The following is a 23,900-nucleotide window of genomic DNA, read 5'->3' as shown; positions in this document are numbered from 1 at the left end:
GCCTTTTTCTGTTGCTTGTAGCAGTGGGTGTATCGCCAGCACTCTATGGGCAAATTGTACTCTCTCCGGATGTGTCACAAGACAGAAAAACGGATGTCAGATAGATAGATAGATAGATAGATAGATAGATAGATAGATAGATACATACATACATACATACACACACACACACACACACACACACACATATGGGTGGAGGGCCCTTATATTAAACTTTGATTAGATAAGTTTCCATGTTTTTACAACCCCAATTCCAATAAAGTTGGGGCGTTGTTGCAAATAGATACATGAATAAAAACAGAATACAATTATTTGCAAATCCTTCAGGACCTATATATTTAATTAGATACACAACAAGGAAAACACTTCTGTTCACGCAGATAAACTTAATTGTTTTTGCAATGTGCGATGTGCCTATCGCGGTATGTAAGTTGCTTTGGATAAAAGCGTCTGCTAAGGGACTGTAGAATAGAATAGAATAGAATAGAATATATTAACTCTTTTTGAATGAGATTTAAACAGACGCGGAAACCGTGCGCGCGCGCACTGAGTGAGTCATATGTCGCAGCTCTGACCTGGGGACAGTTTGGAAAGCAGGCGCTAATATGGAGCACATGTCCTCTCCGGTCAGATTCCGCACCACTAAAAAAGGTACGTCTAAAAACACTGAGCTCTTGTTTTTCTAAGCTTATTATCAGATTAATAAAAGTTACAGATAAATTTAGCCAAGAATAATAATTCCCATAAAAACGTTGCCTCATGAACACTCGTTTCAACAGTCTGTGTTAGTCCTGCAGCGTGGTGACTGTATTTTGCGTGTATCTACAGTAGTTTATATTTATGCCTATTGTTTACCGTATTTTTGTTATTTCACTGTCCCAAGTTTTACTTCTGATTAAGAAAGCTAATATTTTTCATTATTTTACCATCTAACACGTTCAGTTTGCACTTGTGTCTTTGTTTTGTTTACTTTTGAGCACACTTTTCATAGTTTTTCTAATTTATATATACTGTCTTGTCTGCATAAAAAGCTGCAACTTTATCAGAAAAGCAGGTAGGACTTGTTTGTATAATAATCTGTCATTGTAGTGTTTGCCATGGCTTTTGTGTGTGTTTAAGAGTTAAATCTTCAACCCCCCACCCTGTTAGAGCATTAGAAGCAGGGTTAAGCCTCCTGCAAAGCTTTCTGGGTAATAAGAGCTGACAGGTAGAGGGATGCCAGATGAACCCTGATCAGGCGAGCAACAGAGAAGGCTGCACTAGACTGTCATGTTTGTTTATTTCCCGGTAAGTAGGTGGCTGTTGGGTTCTCCTTGATGACCAAATCGGTAGTGCTACTTCATCATATGAGGTGTTGAGAGGTACCCATGGCAACACAAGGGCCAGACCACACAAAAACCTGTTCTAATGGATTTTAATCAGATAATCCTTGTATAACTTTCCACACTTGGAAGATGTACCCTGAAAATAAAATCTGTGATCCAGCTTTAGAATAGTTTTTGTCAGGTTTTCCATTCTGCTAGGACAGATGGAAGAGAGGCTTTGTGGTATTTGACCAGAATCATTGATTTGATCTTAGTGAGGAAAGGGTGTAGTTGATCATTCCAACTCCAGGCATAGAGAATGGCTCTGACTGTGGTAGCTGCCAGAAAGTCACTTTGTTTTTGCAGGTAAGCCTACTTCTGCAGACGCTTCACTGCTTCAATATCAATAAAATACAGTTCTTATCCTTGTAGTTTCCTGCAGATTAACTGCAGATTTTGTGGAACAGGTTTTAAGACTACAACTTTTGTTTAGAGCCTCCTTGCTGGGTTTGACTTTTCTGCCACTTATCAGTCTCTGTTTTTGTTTCAACTGACTGCAAGCATGCAAAAAGCAGCCTAAATAGAGTTGCTAAATGTAGCACGTTGGTTATGGTGTATTTGTCTGCAGCATTTCTTATATTAACATTATAAACTCAAAAAGCATGAGGGGAGCGCAGACCTCTGCCAAGCAGCTCATTTCCACCCATATTGTGAAGAATCCTTTGAGAGATTCCTGTATCCCAGATCACTCCTAAAATTTATTGGAATCTAAGTAAAACAAGACCTATTCCCAAAAAAATGTCACAAAAATTGAATCTGTTGTTACTAAAAAAAACAGACACAGATAAATGCAGACGAAAACATAACCTCTGTGGCAGAGGTAATTAATAGCAAAAGCAAGCACCCCACACCCCCCGCCTGTTACAGTCAGCTATTTAGTTCCTGCGTTTTGATCTTCCAGACTGATCCGTCAGTATTTCTTAATGACTCCCCCTCCTAGCTGTGAATAGAAATGAGTTATATTTAAATTCTTTTAATAGTCCATTAAAAACGTGTAAATTTGTTCTAGCTCTCCAGTCTGTCCATAGAGGATCAGGAGACTTTCCAGTTTCCTTATGCCATGAGGGATTTGCCTCCAGTCTCTAATTCTGCTGAGAAGCTCCAAACACTAGACCACCATGAAGCAGAGGGCACTCCGACAGCAACCAATGGGAGGTTGCCTAGTTTTCCTGGGTCTCCCTCTCTTCCCCATCCCATTCCCTGCCTCCCAGCCGGCTCTCCGAAAATCCCTCCCAGAGCAAATCGTGCAGGACTGGACTTGCAGTTTCAACCTTTGCCATTGAGGAGTCAGCTTGTCTCTCAAGTGTCTCTGGACTCTCCGCTCAGCCCAGCATCTCGACCACGCAGCCCCTGGGGACGCTTTGACCCCTATGACTCTCCGGAGGTGTGTTTTTTGTTAACTTGTATGTCTGAGTAAGACATTTGTACATCATGAGTCTAAACTTAGTGCATTACTAAAAGCACCAAAACAACAAGTGTGGTAAAACAATTTGGACAAATGTTTTGAGTGCTTGGGTTAAATTAAGTCAGTTTTTTTGGACAGAGGTAAGGCCTCAACTGTGACACATGAAGAAATACATCACTTTTATGGTTTTTTTTTCCTAATAAAGGGCAACTTTGCCAAGAGAGTGTACTGTTTCCTTCCGCCTTATTCACCCAGTCTGCCAGCTGACCTCTTTGGCTCAGAAACAGCATGTGGTCAGAGCCAAAGATGTTGTGCAGTGCATCTAATAGACTTTAGAGTTTGGTGGTAATACGGTATTAGGTTATCCTGGGTTGTCTAAAAATTCCTTTAATACATCCTCTAAAAATCAGCTGTACAGCCTTTGACCAAATGTGGGAAGCTGCGCACTCTAAGCAGAAGATGTATGTTATAGATAAAGATGATAAAGGTCTCATTTTGATGAGTCCTGATTGGGTTAAAGTGATCGTTGGTGTTAGAGATCACCATCCTGTTTAGTGAAGAGTGGAAATAAGGTAGTTCCTTTATTTTAGGCTCAGATTTTAGACCACACGGTTCTGTGCTTACTGTATGTTTATACTGTGTTTGTATACACTGTGTGTGCAGGATCAGGATAAGGAGTATGTGGGATTTGCCACTTTACCAAACCAGGTTCACAGAAAGACGGTGAAGAAAGGTTTCACATTTACACTCATGGTGGCAGGTGAGTCCCCCCCATGTCTGCTGACTGGGGAAATATTAGGGTCTATTATGACCAAGGCTGTTGAAGGAAGTCAGCGTAGCTTCTTTTTCTTGTATGCTAAACATACGTCACTGTGTTGTCAACCACGATCGAAACCATTCGTGACAGATTGTTTTTTCATTTTTGGTAAAAGTTTTGCAGCTATATTTGTTTAAAATAACCATTTTAAGGAATACATAACTCAAAATGGATTAAATATCTCATCTTTTAGGAGAGTCTGGTCTTGGTAAATCCACCCTAATCAACAGTTTGTTCCTCACCGACCTCTCCAAAGACAGAAAAGTTCCAAATGCCGAAGGTGAGTTCACTTGTATATTCTGTCAATGCTGAAAAACATCCGCTGTTACTTTTCTTGTTTGCACACACTGTTACTGTGTTGCCTGTGTAGTGACTTTGCACATGCATGTGTCCACAGAACGGATCAGTCAAACCGTTGACATTGTCAGACACATTGTCAGCATCGAGGAAAAAGGAATCAAACTTAGGCTGTCCATCATAGACACACCAGGGTTTGGAGATGCCGTCAACAACACAGAGAGGTGAGGTCATCAGCATCCTGCTAAGTCTAACCAGTCTAACTCATTCAAGACGCTGTGGCACTGTTGGCTCAAAGATCATAACAACAGACATGACTCGTAGCGTTAAAGTAGCTCCTGTAAACTGTTGTTTAAAACAAAGATTTGTGTTCGCATCAGCTGGAAGCACATAGAAGACTACATCGACCAGCAGTTTGAGCAGTATTTCCGAGATGAAAGTGGGTTAAACAGGAAGAACATTCAGGACAACAGAGTTCACTGCCTCCTCTACTTCATCTCTCCGTATGGCCATGGGTACGCTGACAGCACGTTTCACCTCCGCACACGATGATAACGCTGTTGTACTGGCCTCGGCTGCGATTTATGCAACAAGTGCTGATGTTAGTGGTTTCTTTCTCTCGCCAGTCTTCGGCCTCTGGATGTGAAGTGTATGCAGGCCTTGCATGAGAAAGTCAACATAATTCCTTTACTGGCCAAAGCCGACAGCCTGACTCCAGCAGAGGTCTGCAGGAAGAAGATGAAGGTACAAGACTGTAAAACAGCAACCGTCATTCCTGCTGTTACAGTTCATCATGTGGGATTGATGGATCAATCAGGAGCAATCTTATGAGATTTATCGATCAAAATAACAAATTTGAGCCAAATTCTCCAACCTCTTTGCTAGTTTTCTCAATCTCTCCCTGATGAGCATAATTTTAATGCATTTCAGATCAGACGGGAGATCGAGGAGTTTGGCATAAACATCTACCAATTTCCAGATTGTGACTCAGATGAGGACGATGAGTTCAAGACACAGGAGCAGATTCTCAAGGTTTGGCCTTTGCTGATTGGTCATGGTTTAAATGTGCTGTCAACACTGGGAGTTTATCGTTTGGACTTCTCTCTGCAGGACAGCATCCCGTTTGCTGTGATTGGGAGTAACATACAGGTGGAGAGTAAAGGCCGCAAATTCAGGGGTCGTTCGTATCCGTGGGGTGTTGTAGAAGGTACTGCACACAAACACATCACTGTGTATTTTGTCTTTGTTTTCACTCAAGATTGTTTGCAAGTGTCATCAGATTAGTAAGTTTGGTTCATTTAAGCTTTGCTTTAGAAACTGAAATTTGGAAAAATGTCCTGCATTGCTCTTTATTTTGTTTATGTGACTGGACAGTGGAGAATCCAGTCCATTCAGACTTCCTGCTGCTGAGGAACATGTTGGTGAGGACACATATGCAGGATCTAAAGGACGTGACAAGAGAGACGCACTATGAAAACTACAGGGCCGAATGCATCCAGAGCATGGTGCAGGAGAAGAACCGCAGGTGGGTGGAGCCAGTGGGTATAAAGAAAAGCTGACTGATAAACAAAGAAATCAATATGGGACACTCAGGATCATTTTCTCCTGTGAGACGATGGACACAGCTTGTGTTCTGACCTGCTTGTATTTTGTGTGTGAAACTTTCGTAGTTTGCACGAGAGGTATCAAGAGGGGAGCGTGGGAGATTTCCCTCTACCGCTTGCAACCGTTGATAATGAGAAGGAGAGGCGGATTTTTGAGAAAGAAGAGGAGGTGTGCATCTTCCTTTCCCACTCTTTCTTCCCTCGTTCAGTTCAGCCGTAAATAATACTCCATTGTTTGTCCTCTGCCCGTAGCTGAGGAGGATGCAGGAGGTGTTGGAGAGGATTCAAGAGCAGATGCAACACAGTCAGAGAGGCGGCTGCTGATACTCCCGCAGCTCCAAATGGCAGAGCAGATGAACAAGGATGAAAGAGGAATTCCTGATAAAAGTGGGGGGAAAAAAATCAGTCATTTTGAGATTAGTCTGTTTTGGAGAAATTTGAACTTCTAGAAGATGCAGAAAGTCATTTAGTGCAGAGAAGGGTGCCAATGTCAAGTAACTGACTGATCCTGTAGCCATCAGGTAAACTCCCATCTGTGTTTTCTGACATGCAAGCAAGGTAAACATGTTCAAGATGGAAGCAGTTGTCCTTATCTTGTGTTATGAAGCATTGCAGCAGGTGATGGTGGTACACAGATGAACTGATTCAGATGTTCAGGAATTCCTACATCCAAAGACACACATGCTCTGCTGCCAATCACACGCTTTAACTAGATTCATATGTATATTGTCCCTGTGCTGATTCATTAGTAATATTGTGGTTGAACGCCGCCATCTAGTGGTTAAAATAGTGAAGTTGAGTTTTAAATATGCAAGTGGACTATATTTTGCTTTGTTACTTGTTTTAACCATGTTTTTCCCCTTCATTTCCTATAATTAAAGTTGGAGTTTGTTTTGTAAGGACAATAAATTTTAAAGACTTAAAAAAAAAAAAACCCTAACGTCTGCAGCATGTTTTTTTCTCAATTTTACTGGAAACACCATAACAGAGGAGCAAGATGTGTTGTAAATGTAATAAGATTTATTAAGAATCTTTATTATTCCATCAGCATAATTCATCATTAATATGTTTTATCCATTATTGTCATTGTTATCTTAAACAGTGGACAGTTAGATCTAAAAGGCAGCCCAAAGTGTACAGGCGATATATAACTTAAAACTTTCTCCATAGGGAAAACATGTTTTTATATTCATATATAATATCAATGTAGCATGAGGTCCAAGATTCTGCCCACGTTATACAGTATTGTACATGGTCCCAAAAATAAACATTAAAACAATTTTTTCTGAAAGAAAAGGAACAAAACTGAAACCTACATGCAAAACAAAACCAAAAGAAAAGAGAAGCAATAAAGATGCATACACTCATATGCTGAAACATGCGTACAATCACAGATTTACAAAACTTTCATACATACAATTATTACAAAACTTAAATTTAATATTAGACGTCATCAAGAAAAGAGCAACTGCCTTTTTTTTTTCTTTTAAACTTTTCCCACTCGTGTCTCAGTCCAACTCACAAAATGGAAAACTTAAAAACATTAAAAAAAAAAAAAATAAGGACAGTAAACCTGTCTCTTCCATTCACTCAGTGTGTACATGTTTTACCAGAGTTGTCACAGTGTTTGGGGAAACTGAGTATAGGCACACACAATAACATCCAAACGGGCTCATTTTGTAAATCACCTCTGTGTAGAAAAATAACCTGCTAATAGCCATAGCCACGTACACGCGCGCACACACACACACACACACACACACACACAAGCACACACCATCATGCACAGGGCAAACTATAACCAAAACAGTCATGCTACAAGTACAATAGGATTAACTATAGTACAGAATATATAAAACATGTACAGACATAGAAACAGCAGGGGAGGCAAAGAGCAGACACATTAACTACATAAACTGATCAGAGAGAGATGTGACAGGCTGGCAAGAAGGTTGAATGTATGTGCACATGATATGAACACAAAACAGACCTGGGCATCACAACACATTCCCCATTTTGACTTAGGAAAAAAAAAGAGACATTTGTTTTTCTTTTCTGGAATTAAAAAAAAAATCTTTTGGAAAATTAGCTTTAAATTGCAACTAAAACAAACTAAACTTTGGCCTGATGCAAACGTTTATGCAAACGTTCCAAAACCTTCAAGTGAACCAATGGATCTTATCTATAGAGACAAGAAAGTAAATCATAACTCAAACTCTCACCATCTTCCATAACACGAGCACTGCATGCAATGTAAAGGAACTTTAAATCAAAGGGGGTATGTGTTGCACCACAGGTGTTTAGTGTGAGTATCAGCATGAGGTGTGGGGTGGTGGAGCAGCAGGGGGAGCTGTGGTATCATGGAAGAAATAAACCTGTCATTTCCTTTAGTGGGCCCAGGGAGTGTTGTCATAGCGACAAGAGGAAACCTGTCAGGGTGTTTGACAGTTTTTTTATGTCAATTCTTCTTTAGCCTGATGCCTCAGAGCTCGACGTGCACATGAACACGGCTGGGTTTTGGAATGATGTGGCAGGCGCCGCCCTGAGCGCTCAGTATAAACTACCCCAACAGCCAGTCATTTCAAACAACAAATTATAACTTGTGTACTCAAATGAACCTACAGGCCTAACACGTTCTGATGAGGCCAAAAGCCTTTGAAATGTCCTGTATTCTTTAAAAATACACAGAGGAGCATTTCACTTTTAGACAGAGACCCCGTCAAAGCCTGAGTGCAAACTTTCTGCATTTAACTTCCACCAATTACCTTTAAAAATTATGGGGGTAAAAAAAAAAAAAAAAAAAAAATCACAGAATGGCTGTTCTTTCTTCACTGATTTAAGTGCAGTCTATTTTATGATTTTCTCCATGCCTGTTCTGCTTTTTCTGAGTGGTTTCAGAGCTACTTTTATAGATTCAACTGTATGTGAAGCAAACCAAACAGCTGTTCTCATATCTAGAGTAGCTCTGCTGTTTGGAGTGAATAAAATCATCAGATACAAATGGCAGAACTGGAGTCACTTCTACTTTTTTGTTTGTTTTGCTTCATCAGGATGGATCTGGTTACGTCCCATTAAAATCCCCCAAATATTTTCTTTACCTTATTTGTAAGATTTTTCAAAACATTTCACCATCTGCTAAATTTATCAATTTTCTTCAAGTCAAAGCAAAGTGGGGAAGGTCTGCAAAATAAAGTCAGGATTTCTCTCTTTGCTCTTATAGTGAATTGCGATTGGCTCACTTACGATCATAGAGTGCGATGTGTTTGGAACATGCCGCTCTCCTGCTGCTCTTCAGCACATCTGTGATGTTTTCCCACCACAATGTCCCACTTGACCTCATCAATGCATGGGTGTAATCATGTCACTGCAGCAACAGCCAAACAGCTCTCTTGTGTGTTTCCCTAAGCGAGTGAATACATGGTTAAGATAACGCTTTGATGCCTGAGTGTGAACTGAGCTTATTGTGTTAGTGCTTCTGGTCGCAGAGGAAGGAAAGAAGGAAGGAAAAAAAGATCACAACAAAGTTCCTGTCCTTGCGGTGGAGACAAACGTCACAGTTTCATTGTGACAATAGTCTGGCCCAGTGAGTCCGCTTTTATGTTCTCGTTCATATCTGAAATGTCCCACAAGATATTCATCGCAGTACTCAACCCCCTCCCCCCAAAAATGTTGGTTTTTTTCCATCACATATTCTCTGCTATTGATTACCGACAAAAATCTGAAGCTTTTTCGCTTTTTAGGCCAGTTTGAGTGTGCTGACAGGAAACGTTGGGACCGTAACCATTGTGACGGGGTTGAGGACAGCAGCTTGTCCAACCAGCTGGGGGTGTGGCGCCAGCACTGTTGTGGGTTTCCCTAGCGACGGGCTCCCCTGGCTCACCACAGATGCATTGTTCACCTGGGCCCCGTTAGTGTTAGCTTGAGGATTAGCCTGTACATGCGGCAGGGTATGGTGGGTGAAGGTGTGAGTGATGTGGCCCACCATGGTGGGCTGGGTCACAGATACGCTCTGGGGGTAAAGAGTTGGGAGGTGGGATGTCAGAGGACCTCCGAGGTGAGCCACAGGGTGGACGGTGATGTGTCCGATGGGTTGGGCGGCTATTTGCTGGTGAGTGGCAGTGACGGGAGTAGCTGAAGCGGCTGTGATTGGCTGAGGTGTAGAGGAGGTGGGGCCAGGTGAGGGGGCGATATGAGTTAGGTGTTTGTGACTGGCTGGCAGGGTGTGACTGACAGCTTGGATGACTGAAGGGTGGGAAACAGCAGCGTGAGCGATGACAGTGGGCTGCACCTGCACTGCTGGAGGTTGAATGGGATGTGCTGGCAGTGGCGGGGGGGGCTGACCAGGAGCTGGAGCAGGGGCAATGGCTTGAGGTGGAGGAGGACCAGAGGGAGAAGGAGTGGTGAGGACTCCAGACAGAGGCAGGGCTGCGTGCTGGATTGACAAGTGAGAGGTGAGGAGCGGCTGGGCTTGTATAATGGGAGGTGTTGGTTTGGTGAGGGGCGGGGGAGCAGGAGCATGAGCATCTTCATCCATGTCCTGTTCATAATTGTCTTCTCCTTCTGCAGAATGGGGAAGATAGTGTCAGTCATCACGACACTAAAGAGCCACGTATCTGTGCAGTGAAAATCTTTCCTTTACCTGAGGCGGTGGATGTGGAAGCCTGGTCGTCCTCTGGTTGGATGGTCTGTCGGAGGACTCTGTCGATCTCCATTACGTCCATGCACTGGCTGAGCTCATTCTTCAGCTCTGCCAGCCGCTGCTGCGTTGCGATCTTCTCTCTGGCCAAACGCTCCATCTCATGCTCAAATTCCTTTTCCTTACGCTTCAGAGTCTTCCAGGAGACACGTGGACAGAAAAGTGCACGTAAACACACAGTGAAGCTGACGTCTAACAACAGGTCTAATGGATGTTAATTTGTTCAGCAAAATGTGCTGCTTCGGTTTTCACTTAAAATTGCTAAAATAAAACAAAATAAAAGTGACGATTTATCCAACTGTTAAGAGCAAAATAACAGCAAACAGAAGATCAGACAAAAGGGAATCTTCCTGTTTGCCTCTTTTAAATAATAATTCAGAATATACCAATCACAGACCTTTTCACCAGCACTAGAACACAATATTCTAAGGAAACACGTTACCAACTCTCTACCCATGCTACACAGGTTTCATGCTCCAGCAGCCATGTGGTATTTATGCAAACCCTGCTTTCAAGGGTGACGTCAGCTTAAAGACTTTCTATTTCTTGGAAGTGTCATTTGCTTTTTTGGGTCATAAAGGGAGAAAATTTCCTGTTGTGCATTAGTAACACAGATTTCAGTAACTATAATCAGGATAAAGTATGACTTCCTGATACTTTACTGTCATGCAGCTAAATAGTTGCTTAAGTTCTTTTTCATTATTAAATGAGGGGAAAAGACAGAAAACACAAATAAAACTTTGAAATAAAGAAAGAAAAGAGTTTTAGGAGAGCTTTCCAAGCCTGATAAAACCACTGTGACCCAGTTGTTGTTTGTGTCAGCTGACGCACGAGCACCAAACTGTACAAGAAGCTAAGGACATTAACACAGATTACAAAAGAGTGAAAGAGCAGAGGAGAGAAAATGGAGGGTAAAGAAGGGGAGGATATAGAGAACTAAATAAAGACTGTAAGAAACTGCCCTGGTAAATAGAAACCCATTGTGCTTTCTTTTGCAGATTCCAAATTTCCTTAAAAAAACCCAGAAACTGAATACCCAGCTGACCTGCAGTGAAGTAGAATTAAAAAAAAAGGAAAAATAAGGCTGGAAATACAAGAGAGGAGAAGGAAAATTGGCATATGGGGACACATGATCCTGCTACAGGTTACTCACTTCAGTGAGCAAAGCTGTTAACTCTGCAGGCACGTGATGGGACTCACACGCGAGCCCATTTTTCTCCCTGCTCGGTCCAAATTTAAGCTGCCACCAATCCAGACTTGGTGAACTTTAGCGCTCAACAGCTGAAAAGCTCTCACCCATTAGCAACTCAAACAGCCTCCTCCCATAACTGCACTGGCAATTGTAGAGGTTATAAGTGAGAACAACATGATTTTCAACATGTCTGACAACAAATCCCTTCCAGCTGCCTGAGACGTAAGATCCCCCAACATTTACAAAAACCTATGACTACATCAGCCAGAAAAAAATAAAGCAAATTGAAAGTTGGTTGTGTATTCATGACAATCTTCTTCGCACTATAAAAATGTACATGTGCAGGCCTTTTTTTATGCCTTTGATTTCATATCCATGTAAAAAGCCAGTAGATTTACACAAGGTGACAACGAGTGTGACTTTTGGTCTGCCCACAGTACAACCACAGCCTTTGAAACACAGATTTTCTACTTTAAGGTTTCCACAGAATAATAACAACTGCTTCTAAAGTGCACATGTGCATCCATGAGCACCAACCTAGGATCTTCCTATGCAAACCCAGGCACCATTAGTCTTGCAGTAAATTACCAAGGAAACAGCTGCCACCCATAGCGGTTTCCTTGGCAACCTCAAATGTGAGGATCTGGCTCCTTGAGTAGCAATTTCTACAAAAAAAACAACTAAATAAATAAATAAAGCATAAGGAGCCATCTAACTGTGTAAAGCAGAGGGGCACAAACAAGGAATGATGTTACTGGCCAGTTGTTTGGATCACTCCAAGTGTCCTCTTCCTCCTCTACTATTCCATCCCACACTCTTATCCCTCCTGCTCCTTCATTCATCGCCCCCTGAACACCCACCCCACTTTCATCCTCCTCCTCCCTGTCATCTATAGCTCTTTTATCCTTCCTCTTTAAGCACGTCCTTGATAATAAATTAAAGGTGAAAATCTAGTGTAATTTACTCTGACAGGTATTCTTGCTTTAGTCACGTCTGATATGAAGTATGAGGACAAAGCTGTCAAAAATCGAGTAACAATTGTAATTCCAACAGGGAGAACAACATGAAAACAGCCGAATTACTCACAGCTCCCAGTAACGTTCCATTGCCTACAAAATCTCACAAAAACAAAACAATAACCAGTATGTGGCTGGTTTAGTCTTTCATCAAATGAATACAGAGAACTGACTAACTACAGTGCCCTGGCAACCTGCTGCCTGTCACCATGGTTACCAAGTGTTCCAAAGGGGAGAAGGATGGGGGTGACACAAGACGAACAGAGATTAAAAGAAAAACCGATAAAACTGTTGCAGATCTGTACTTATTCCACTGTTATGATCATGAAAACACGGCTGCATCACTGCCCACTCCCCCCACCCCGCTTTCCCTCTCCTTCTTAAACCTAAAGGTGCGCAGCAGATCAGAGTGGGTGAGCTGCACTGACGTCATCAGGCTTGCTGTAGCCATGTGCTCAGATCTCACATGGCTCAGAGACAGCAACTGAGGTTTGCAGGTTACCATGCAGAGAGATGCCGAGATGGAAAAGGGAAACCAAAACACGGTCGGTGTGTTCACATCCTTCCTGGATATGACTGATGTCCTCAAGCAGCTGTTGCAAATTTAAAAGACAAATCTTAAAACTACGTCTCTTTTTCAGAAAAAAACTGAATAAGCTACGTGGAAAACTCTGATATTAGACTGAGGTAAATAAAAGTTGCTATTACCACATGTACGATGTTGTAAATATCAATGTTTTTTATGCTTCATGTAAAGTCTCCATCCTAAATATGACAAACACCAGGATGCTTTAGTGCACATGAATACATTAGCCTTTCGATTAGAGAACTCCAAACTGAAACAATGCCTTTGGTTTTTATGGTATTAACAACGCAGATTAAATGTTTCAGCAGTTGTCAGAATTTGTTATGATGTTGGAAAATGTTAACCTTTTCACCCAATTTGTCTGCAAAACTGTGTGGGCTGCAGAAATACTGCAAGCAACAATCACATGCTGGTCTATAAGAACTTCAAGTTCAGACTGATGTACTGCCCACTAGTGTCTTACTGTGATCCAAAAAACAAACAAACAAACAAACAAAAAACAAAAGAAAAGACATCAAATTCATACAATATTATAAAAAGCAACAAGACCTCACAATTTTTTGTTTCAGTACTACTAGCTCCATAAACTGTTATTTATTTTTCAGGGTAATGACCGGCCCTTCTTCTGTCATTAGATTGTTAATCTTTAATAAATGGTTGCATCCTAATATGGTCTCAAATCTTTCTGTGATCTGCTCCAAAATGTTTAACTCCCCGGGATCTTAATGCCAGCTCTGTTTTGAACAGATTCTTCCAACTCACAGCCTAATTTAGATCTTTATACTGACTTTCCGTTACATATTACACTTACTCAAAATTATCAAAGCTTCCTCTTAATTAAAAAAAAAAAAAACACTATATCAACTCTCGCTCCAGGGTGGAATCCAAAATGTAGAAATCCTTTATTTACTTTTAGAGGCTGAAAACTAAAATACTGCTTCAACAGAGTATGCTTTATATAAAACTAATGCTCTGTTATCTTTTTGTTGTACTCAATAGCTGAACCAACAAGCTAGTATTCTGTTGTACTTCAGGTACGAGAATACCTCTCCAGAGTTTAATACTGTCTACACCAGCTACATGCAAGGTTAACACAGACATATTAACTAAGACAAAGTGTGTCCTGACTGAGTGAATTATACAAATAGTCCAGGTCCAGAAAAGCATTAGGATTAATTCCCCACTATGTGTGGGATGCAAACACATCATCACAACAAACTAGCCGACACAGCATCGATGTGCATCAATTAGACTGAACAATGGTCTGTTCAGCTCCCAGAACAGAGCCAGTTAATTCAGGTAAAAAAAAGGGGTGACAGCAAGAACATGATGAAACAAACAAGGAAAAAACTGTTTACCTGTATGTAACGCAGAGCGCTGCGCAGCACGCTCAGGTTGGAGGTTTTCTTCTCATCAACATTCGGAACGTTCTTCTTCAAAGTCTCAAAACACTCTTTGAGATGTGCTCGTCTGAAGAGTAACAGATTAAAAAATAAGTCATTCTTTTCATATCTTTTTCCCTTGGCAGAGTGTAAAAAAATCTCCTGTTAAACTATTTGATAAGATTTTATTCCCAGAAACTTCAATACTCCACTTTTATCTGCATTGTTTTACTGGCTTTTTTATTGTTGAAGGAACACCAGGAACTTTGGGGTTATAAGACATTCCTAGTAAGCTCCTTAAACACAAAGATTTGTGTTTATATGCTAGTCAAGCTTATTTGATCAACCCAACTTCCTGTTAATTTCATCAAACTTCACAGAACATTAGATTAGTCTGACTCACCTATTCTTCTCCAGTTTATTATGCACCTCTCTGGTCCCCGCACTGGAAACACAATATAAATGATGAAATGCAACCATTAACAAATCCAACCTTATATTATTTGTAACACATGCACACACACAGACATAAACTGACCCTCCTGGCCTCCTCTTTCCTTCCATCCCCCTCATGTCCTCTATCGCCACTCCATTAGGTCGCGGCTGAGATGTGGGTGGAGCTTGACGGGGAGCCAGTGCATGATGAGAGCCGGCGCCATTAGTGTTGATGGAGGCTGGGTACTGAATCTGCACCTGAGCCTGCGATAGGCCTGGTTTTACGTCGATCAGGTGCTGAGCGGGTTCTACTTTGATCTGGGAGGGACACAACACCTGATGAGAGGCTGGCCGCTGCGGCTGCGGCTTTGGAGGGGAAGAGGCATTCTCTTTTTTGATCGGCGGGGAACTGTTGAGCGATGTTGCTGCAGCAGCAACTGGCGTTGTAAGAGGAATGGGTGGGACAGAGGGTGTTGCAGTGACAACTGGGACCATTGGGATGACAGCAATGGGGACTTGGCCAGGTGGGAGAGAGGGTGGTTGGGGGACAGTTGGGTGATGGGGTTGCTGAGTGAGAGCGTCATCACCCCAAACAATATGGTTGGCTCTGACAGGCTGAGGTGAGGGCACAATTTCTACAAGTCTTGACTCAGCCTCCTTATTGATGAGCGCCTTCTCTTTACACTGCTCCTCCTCTGCAAAGGAAAAAAAAATCAATGAAGGTAAAATGAAGTAAAACAACACTAAAGAAATGAGAAAGACATTAGCAGTCACAGATTTGGGAGTGATTTAAATAGTGGATAACCTGGGCTCTATTCAGACTCCAGATGATTCAAAGCTGACTACCTGAGTAATTGACTGGGCCATGTTATTATTATGTTATAACACTGATTAATAAATAAATGCTCTGTTTCATATTGGGGTTACTGAGTTCAAATTCTTTAACAAGTCCTTTTAGGTTCGCTCTGCAGAGTCACTGCAATGTCAATTCATGCTTGTCAAAAAACATCCTAGAAGTTTGTACACAAAACAAAATATGACGGATGACGTCACCAGAAAAAGATCAGAAAAACTGGAAGCGAAAATACCAACACAAACTGTGTCTGCATCTATTTCCTGACAATAGAGAACACCTCTCATTCTGCCCTGCGATTGGACCATTCCAGTACTGAGCAAGCCTCTAGCCCTGGGCAACATCAGGAAGTCCGAGCTTCTTCAGAGGACACTTATGAAGCTGGGTCAACTACAGTTTGGAACCGTGACAACATATAAATGAAGCACTGTTGTGCTGCAGTCAAAGGCAAAAAGAACAATCCATAAAGTACATTTAGAAAAAAAACTGCATGCAGATGCACAGGCACACTCACACACGCAGATCATGAGTGGGTAGTTACTGCACACCCTAGCATACAGACTAAAAGTAATGTGGAAAGGCCTCAGTTTCCATGGAAACAGCAACATTGAAGACAGAAGATCCCAGGGATTCCTCAAACCAGTATAGCGCCAACATATAACCCAGCCACTTCCAACAAAACAGAAGCACCACATGCCAAGATGCCTGACTGGGCACTGAGTAACACTTTCATTTCTTCTCTACATGAGACTGCAAAAGAAAACTCTCACATTTTAATACCACCATCTTGTAGTTCTGCTAAACTGAAATTAAAGAAATATAATGGTACCAGTTATCATAGTTGCTTGACATTTTTTTTAACATGAAAATTGTCAGTGTTTTTGTGGAATCAGATCCAGGTTGGTATGAGAACTGTCTTGTTTTTCGTTAGTCACATAAAGATCATAAATGACTATTTAAATGTTTAGCCTTATGACAGCTAAAGAGTCACCGTGTGTGCTCCAACAGCTGAGCTGACAGAAAAAAAGCCAGTTCATCAAGGAAACAGCCATCGTTTGCAGGCCTGCTATCAGTGTTGCTGAAATGTACACAGTATACTGGCTAAAAGTGGTTATAAAAATGTGTGCTTTAACTACTTTTTCCATCAGTCAGAGGGTTTTCAAGATTATTCTACAGGCACAACTGGATCATGTGCTGTTTTTATCTAAAAGAACCTTAAAAAATAAAATCTTCAAAGAATAAAAATATTGATGGCAAGTTTAACTTGTATCCCAAAGAGTTTATCTAGTAGTAAATTACAAAGGCAGAAAAGCACACGTAAATTACATAACTTCTGCATTGAGGGGGGGTAAGCGGGGAGTTGCCCTACTTACCCCCGCTCCTCCTGTCTTTCTGACACGCCACTGTCAGTCTAGTCGGCTCAATGGGAAGGGCGGGGACGGGGAGAGTATATGTGTGTGTGTGTGTGTGTGTGTGTGTGTGCATGTATGCAGTTGTCTATCTAGGGTGAAAGGAAGCTGGGGTTCGTGTGCACGTGGTCACTGTGGGCGGATCCTAGCACGCGGTAGGATCACTATGCAGGGAGGGAGGGGGGCTGGTTTGTCTGACACGTCATCAGAGGGGAGAACATAAAATGCGATCCCCCCTTTTCTCCTTTCAACCCGTCTGTGATCATTGGGGGCATTGACAACATATCTGCTTCAAATACCAAACTGAAGCGCGCGGACTTATATTTAAAAGTTGACACACAAACGCACCACTTGACGGACGGACGGAAGACTCGAGGCCCCGCCCCAGTGCGCGTGTGTCATAAGATAGCTGAGCAATGTCAGGGTATTATGTAAAGAGCAGCCTCTGCTCGCCACCGCCCTGCCGGTGCTCGACGGACAAAACAAATTGAGGCAAATCGAATTTGACAAGCCCATACATATGAAAAATATGTAAAACTTTGGAGCACAAAAGCACCGCTTCACTACCGCCTCTGCTGTACGTTGGACCTATTGGTAACATTAATGTACATACATACATAAAGTATCATTATAAACATTTAGTTCGTACATAAAAATTATATGATTTATAAATGAATAATTACAAGCAGGAACTCATCTGCTATGTCTCCATTACACACATGCGCACGCGTACGGTGAGTCACCAGAGTGTTGAAACTCTGGCACACACACACATGCACGCAAACCCACGAGCGCGCAAAGTAGTTCAGGAAAACAACTCTGGCCGTTTAGGGTGCACGTTTATTGCGTTAGCTAAAGCACTCGGGGATCAATAATAGTTTGCAGCGATTTCTTCTTTTCTTTCCAGTGCAATAAATAAAACCTGAAAGCCAAGCCGTTCACCACAGGCGGGCCGGTTAAAAAGGCGAGCCCCGCCGCTGGTAGTAACGGGACCCAGTTCCTCAAAAGGCAGGCAGACACAGCACACAGCTATTTGAGGTCGTGTATGTTCAGCACGTTTCACCAGTCTGCTGTCCAACTTACCACGTTTGAGTTGCTGCTGTTGCTGGGCTTGCCATTCCAGGTATCTGGCTGCCTCCAAAAGTGTATCGATACTCATTGCGCGTAAACCTTCGCGGCAGGGGACCCGGTGGCCCGGGACGGAAAGGAAAAAGGGAGGAGGGGTAGGCAATGTCCCTGTACTAAATGGTGTGTGCACGGTTCGCAGCTGTGCGCTCGAGCCTTTCTCCCCCTGTGTTTTTCCCAAAAGCAGACGGATATTTTTTAATCCGACCAAACAGAAAGTAGATCCTCGCATCCGTTAAAAAAAAAAAAAAAAAAAAAAGGGATCGCAACAAGATGGCGATGCGAGCACGGGAATACACACAACAAGGCGAGTCGTGTTCTCGTTAAGGTCCGCCCCTCCCGGACTCCCGCCCCGCCCTGTTACTACGGCAACATGAAAAACCCGGCAACCGCACAATCCATGACTCCTCCGCACCGCCAGCCGTTGTAACAGTTGGCCGCACGTAACGTCTCAGTATTAGCGTTACAGAAAAACTCCTGTCGTCCAACAACCTCAGCAACAACCGACTCCCCGTGTAAAAGCGTACATCCGTGGGATTCCGCTAGTGGCAGGTTCCGTAGACGTCAGCGATTCCCCGCGTTTTCCTTCCTGCCGCTGGCCCGCAGCGCATGAAGACCGATCAGGCGCCATCCAGCCAATCAGCGCTCAGGACAACAAGGCATGGTGCTGGTCCACATGGGCACCCGCCCGGCCCGAGCGCGACTCATTTGCATGGCGAGAGCGTGACTGGCCACCCCGCTGTCTCGGGATCAGACCTGTCAGTCAAACTCCAAGGGGCGTGGTTTACTAGTGTAAACGGTAGCAGACAGAATAAGCAGCTGACCACAATGTACTGAGATTATTACTATCAGGCTGATTTGTAGGGTGTTGCTTAGCCCAATGCAAATGTTAAAGACTATTTATACAAATAACAAGTAGTTGAACCAGTGTTTCTCCATAAAGAGTACTGTGATTAAAAAAAAAAATAGGAATCAGTTCAAATTCACTGAGCTACTGTATTGTCACTGAGCTGAGGTATTGTCAGTGATATGCTGTCTTCAAAACTTTTACAATAGGTATAAAACGATTGCAGTTGTCTACCAATTGTGTGTCTTACAGATTTCTTTCCATTTTATGTTCAGTTTCCATTTTTTGAGAAAGAATCTCCATGAGTCACAAGTATTTTCCTTTTCTGCAACTGCTTCTTTTCCTCATGGTGTCACTTATGGTGGCAAATATACTTGATGCTGTCACTATTATCTATAAATTACATGCTAATGAGTAGTATGTGAGATGACAGTAATGATTCTTGCAACCTCAGGAAAATATATTTTTATAATTTTGTAATGAACAGTATGTGTTATAGTAATATTTTTGTCTATAGCTTGTACATAGGTTCAATATGGAGTATGTGTGGCTGCATGGTAACAGTCTTTGATTGGAGACCGCTCAGTCATATGTATCCTCAACAACATCACAGCGTCTGACAATATGAGCCAATCGCAGCAGCAGCCCTAAAGCTCAGTGGAACTGCATTCACCATGCCATGTGCCTTTCTTTCACATATAAACCCAGTAACACCATTAATGTATGGTTAAACAAAAATATGCCTGCTGGAGAGGGATAAAAGCTGAGATGGCAGCATAATCTTACAGGAAGAAACACAGGAGGAAGTGAACCAAGATGCAATGCAGCACATGGTAAGCACATGAGCTGCATGGAGAAAACAACAACCTGGTAGTATGTATATGAAGAGAAATGAAAGAGGAGGGAAAAAGAGGAGGAGAAGAGATGGCTTGGAGAGAGAATGAAGATGGGAGGGATGTGAGAAAGGAAAAGGGCTGACCCAGTTAGAAGTGCAGCATCACTTGTGGATTTAAAAAGCAGAGGGGGCAATGCAACACAGATGTTAAAAGGGTAAATAAAAGAGTGCATTAAATCACAGGAAGGGATAATAGAGGATACTTAGCATTTTATATGCTGCCTGTGCAGAAACAAAACGTTTATTCACACAAAACAGTTATTAAAAACCAAACAGTTCTGCATTAAAACATTTAGGCATTAACCCCCCCACTCCCCACAATCAGAAAATGTTTGAGTTATCCAGTCATTCTGTGAAGCTGCATCCAATCAGCTTTGGTTCATTTGATTGAATTAGAGCAAACAATAAACCCAAATAACACCAAAGAATTCATCCTACTGCTATTGACTTGTGTTAGAACATCAACTAGAAGTCATCAGAGAGCAGAGGTCTCTAGCAAGTCATAGGGTCACCTGAGAAAAACCCAAAAGGTCCAACATCCCACCCAGGTACCAAACCCATGCCAACACTTAGGTATCATTTCTAGCTAATATCATTATCCATCTTCATCATCAGGGCAGATCTTATTTAGAATCCTTGACCCTGGAAACACACCCTTAGACACCAAGATGAAGGACATCGCTATGATAGTACTGAAGGAATTTGTTTGTTGTCTAATGGAGGCTGAGTTAGCTGCAATCTGGATTAGCTATCAGTGAATTCAACAATCACATTTGATCATGAGGGAAGGTGGAAATGTATGTGTATATTCATAAAGAAAATCCCAAAAGGAATTCTAAAAGTAGTCATAATAAACACTACTGATGCAATACATTTCAGATTATTCACATCCATGGCATTACAGATTTGACAGGTGATGTTGTATGCTTTAAATCAAAAGCCTTTCTACACATTTACCATACATTTTTTGGCTTATCATTCTGGTTTAGTTCATAATAGGTCCTTCTGCTCATGTATAGCTGCACCAGAGCCTATCTAGGTTTCATAGCCAACTCTAATTTGGCCCGTCTTTACTTTCCACCATGTGGTGAACCCAATTGCTCCTGTGAAGTCAAAGTCAGTATGTTAAAATTGGAAGGTGATACATCCACCTCCAAGAGGGTGTTCTTTACTTAATTTTTTTATGTGAAAGGCTTTCAATACTATTGAAACGATCTTGCGATCATACCTTCTATGCAGATCAGACCCTTATAGGTTGCAGAGCTCAATTCAATTCAATTCAATTCAACTTTATTTATATAGCGTCAAATCACGGCAATGCCATCTCAAGACGCTTTACAGACAGAGGGGAAAACATAATGAAGGCCAATTCATAATAGCCTATATAAGGAAACCAACAGAACCAACCAGCTCACCAAATTACTGATTTGGCTACTCATCGAGACAAACAGAAAACTGGGCCAGTACTGGTACATGTCAAGGTTAAAAGTATTTTCATAATCCCAAACCTAATTTGACATTAATTATATTTTTAAAAGCTAAATTGTAAACATTAATTCACTCACAAAACAACCCAAATTCTTTTCACAGTTAAATGTTAGTCATTTTAAAGATATGCTGTTATATCATCCATATCAGGGCTTTTCAGCTCCATCCCAGAAGGGCCACAGTCAGGCAAGTTTTTGATGTTTTCCTGCTTCAACACACCTGACTTAAATGAATGAGTCATTATGAAAAACATCACATGCTGATGGATTCATTTGAGTCAGGTGAGTTGTAGTGGGTACACATAAAGAACTTGCAATACTACAGCCCTCATGGAACAATTGTAGAGCTCTGACTTACAGTACATGTTTATGAACACTTCATGTTGCCATTTTTACAAGATAAAAACAAATTCAGATTTAATCTTTGCCACTTTGCCTGTTCAGCTTTCTTCACGTCATGCGTGATCACGAAATGATCTTTGTCATTTTTCCCAAAAACAAAGATCATTTCAGGTTTCTGAATAGGCCCAATTATTGTCTTCTCCATAGCTGCCATGTGACCACTGCCCACTTGTTTTCAATGCAGGGAAGGGGCCATTTATTGTCCTCGCAGGGATCATGGTCCTCTTAATAACTTGTACCACTAGAGTGCGCCACATCCTGGAGTATCTTAAACCTCTCATTCTCCTAAGGTTTTGCAGGGATTACAACGCAAGTCACGTCAACTATAGTGGCTTCTGTAGCAGTACTGGGATGACGCACATATCCACAAATTGGCACACAACCTCCAGCTGTTTGCCACAGTTGGCACATGGGCCATCTAACTGCACATCAGTGCAGAAAAATCAGCTTGCCATATTAAACTCTTCAGCCCAGAGGGGATCGATTTTGCAACATCACAGGTTTGCAGTAAACACCAACCTTGAAACCTCTTATCCTTATCATGTGGACTTATTTAGATCAGAGATGGCTTATAACTCTTTACAGCTCCTTTCAATGTTTTCTCTTGGCCATCATCAGAATCCAGTCTTACTGGAGACAGAGAGAAATTGGTGACCCAGAAACAATCTAAATGGGAAAAGTGATTTTATTTTCTCTCTATCGTGTTTATGTGAGAGAAAGCATGCACAGGGGCATGAGAAGTGGTGGGGCAATCTAGGTCAATGTTTCTACTCCAGTGCTTCTGTTAAGGCACAGGAGTTTCAGGCTGAGGAAGGCTTCATTATCCTTTCATTACGACCAAAGAAACCATGTCTCACGTCTTGCTGCTCTTTGCATCTTGCTCACTAATGTCAGTCGATTGTGATGCATTTCTTTGGCCATTTCCTTGTTACTACATGAACTTTGTACCATAACTATTTTCTGCCTTAGAGTCTACATTAGCCTCAAGCTTTTCTCCACCACTCCCAGGCTTGCAGGACAGAGCATGGTGTGGTGGCTGCACCTGACATCCTGGTAACTGTTGCTAGGTTACCATAGAGCAGAGAGAGGAAAAATAAAATGATGCGAGTGAGCAGGTGTGTGTGTGTGAGCGCAGAATGAGGCTGGGGTACCGTACATAATTGATAAGAGGATCTGAACTGTCCTCACTGCCTCATGAAATCTGTCGCCAGTGGCCTTGCAGCTCTAACAAGTGAGATGTACCTGAGGAATACATGTCAGGAGAGATTTAACAATCTTTTAAAACAAACAAAAAACAGCTTTTAGTTACTGTACTAAATCATCTGTATATCCAATCAGAACTCTACCAAGCATTGATTTATTCCATCTCTTTCTTCATCACAAACAGCAGTGACAGTACATTTGTTCCTACCATTGCAGAGATGGTGAGAGGTCAGTATACAGTCTGAGACACCATAAGTGTGACTGAGTCTAGAGTTTATAAATTAATAATAGCAACTGTCTGGAAGAAAAGTTTGTCTTGTGACCCATTTTTCTTTTAAAGCTCTTCTCTCGTGTAGTTACCAGATCCACATTTAAACGCCCCCCCTCACCCCTTTTTTTTTCCCTTCTTCAGATGCAGTCACTAGTATAAACATGATTTTTTTCCTCAATGACAACATTTTGTATTCACAACAACAGCACCTGCTTCAAAACAGCAAAGGAAGGTATGTTTATAAAAAAGAAGAAACCCTTCACTATCATTGTGTGTCAAATCAATTTCAACAAGTCAATGAAAAAAAACAAAACAAAAACAGGATGGAACAGATTGAAATGTGTCAAATAAGATTAGAGGTTCAAATACTTCATTAGTTCCTTAAAATCTGAGCCAATTTTTAGTTTCTGGTATTCAAACAAAAAAAATCAGCGCAAATGGTTTGCTTGTTTGATCAGTATTTTAGTCTGTCCCAACAACGTGCAGTTAATGGACTGACGTGGATGTTGCTGCATCCAACCTCACTATCAAACAGGTAGTGAAACCTGTCACACTGCCTTTGGCTTCCCGTCATCTCAGATCTCCTTCCTTCAAAGAAAACACACAACAGATAA

General features: G+C 41.8%; 2 protein-coding genes across 3 annotated transcripts; one reads left to right on the top strand and one right to left on the bottom strand.

Annotated features, from left to right (window-relative positions):
• Nucleotides 1-605: 605 nt before the first annotated feature.
• On the top strand, nucleotides 606-5,811 carry LOC306761237 (septin-5-like; the record flags this gene model as incomplete). Its single annotated transcript, XM_079247346.1, has 11 exons — nucleotides 606-676; nucleotides 2,382-2,748; nucleotides 3,433-3,529; nucleotides 3,780-3,866; nucleotides 3,984-4,107; nucleotides 4,264-4,398; nucleotides 4,510-4,627; nucleotides 4,814-5,090; nucleotides 5,258-5,408; nucleotides 5,554-5,656; nucleotides 5,740-5,811. 11 exons carry the CDS (start codon nucleotides 606-608, stop codon nucleotides 5,809-5,811), a joined length of 1,602 nt encoding a protein of 533 aa, XP_079103472.1.
• A 785-nt stretch (nucleotides 5,812-6,596) lies between these two features.
• On the bottom strand, nucleotides 6,597-23,870 carry mntb (MAX network transcriptional repressor b). 2 transcript variants are annotated; one of them, XM_079247674.1, is made up of 6 exons: nucleotides 23,812-23,870; nucleotides 14,898-15,489; nucleotides 14,763-14,804; nucleotides 14,336-14,447; nucleotides 10,127-10,319; nucleotides 6,597-10,047 (listed from the first exon to the last, which is right to left on the bottom strand). In XM_079247674.1, the coding sequence occupies exons 1-6, from the start codon at nucleotides 23,858-23,860 to the stop codon at nucleotides 9,224-9,226; spliced, it is 1,812 nt and encodes a 603-aa protein (XP_079103800.1). In that variant the 5' UTR covers nucleotides 23,861-23,870; the 3' UTR covers nucleotides 6,597-9,223. The 2 variants fall into 2 exon arrangements, with proteins under 2 accessions (XP_079103800.1, XP_079103799.1); XM_079247673.1 differs by lacking the exon at nucleotides 23,812-23,870 and adding an exon at nucleotides 18,140-18,374.
• Nucleotides 23,871-23,900: the final 30 nt, after the last annotated feature.

Source organism: Telmatherina bonti (genome assembly GCF_933228915.1).
Source record: "Telmatherina bonti genome assembly, chromosome: 10".
Taxonomy (NCBI): Eukaryota; Metazoa; Chordata; class Actinopteri; order Atheriniformes; family Telmatherinidae; genus Telmatherina; species Telmatherina bonti.
The sequence above is the reverse complement of the archived record's forward strand: the minus strand, read 5'-3'. Positions and strand labels throughout refer to the sequence as shown.

Coding starts and splice junctions, on each gene's coding strand:
- mntb (XM_079247673.1), bottom strand. CDS start 18,215: ATGAGTATCGATACACTTTTGGAGGCAGCCAGATACCTGGAATGGCAA. Junction 15,490..18,139: donor ACAGCAGCAACTCAAACGTG/GTAAGTTGGACA, acceptor TTTCCTTTGCAG/AGGAGGAGCAGTGTAAAGAG. Junction 14,805..14,897: donor GGAAAGAGGAGGCCAGGAGG/GTCAGTTTATGT, acceptor TTGTGTTTCCAG/TGCGGGGACCAGAGAGGTGC.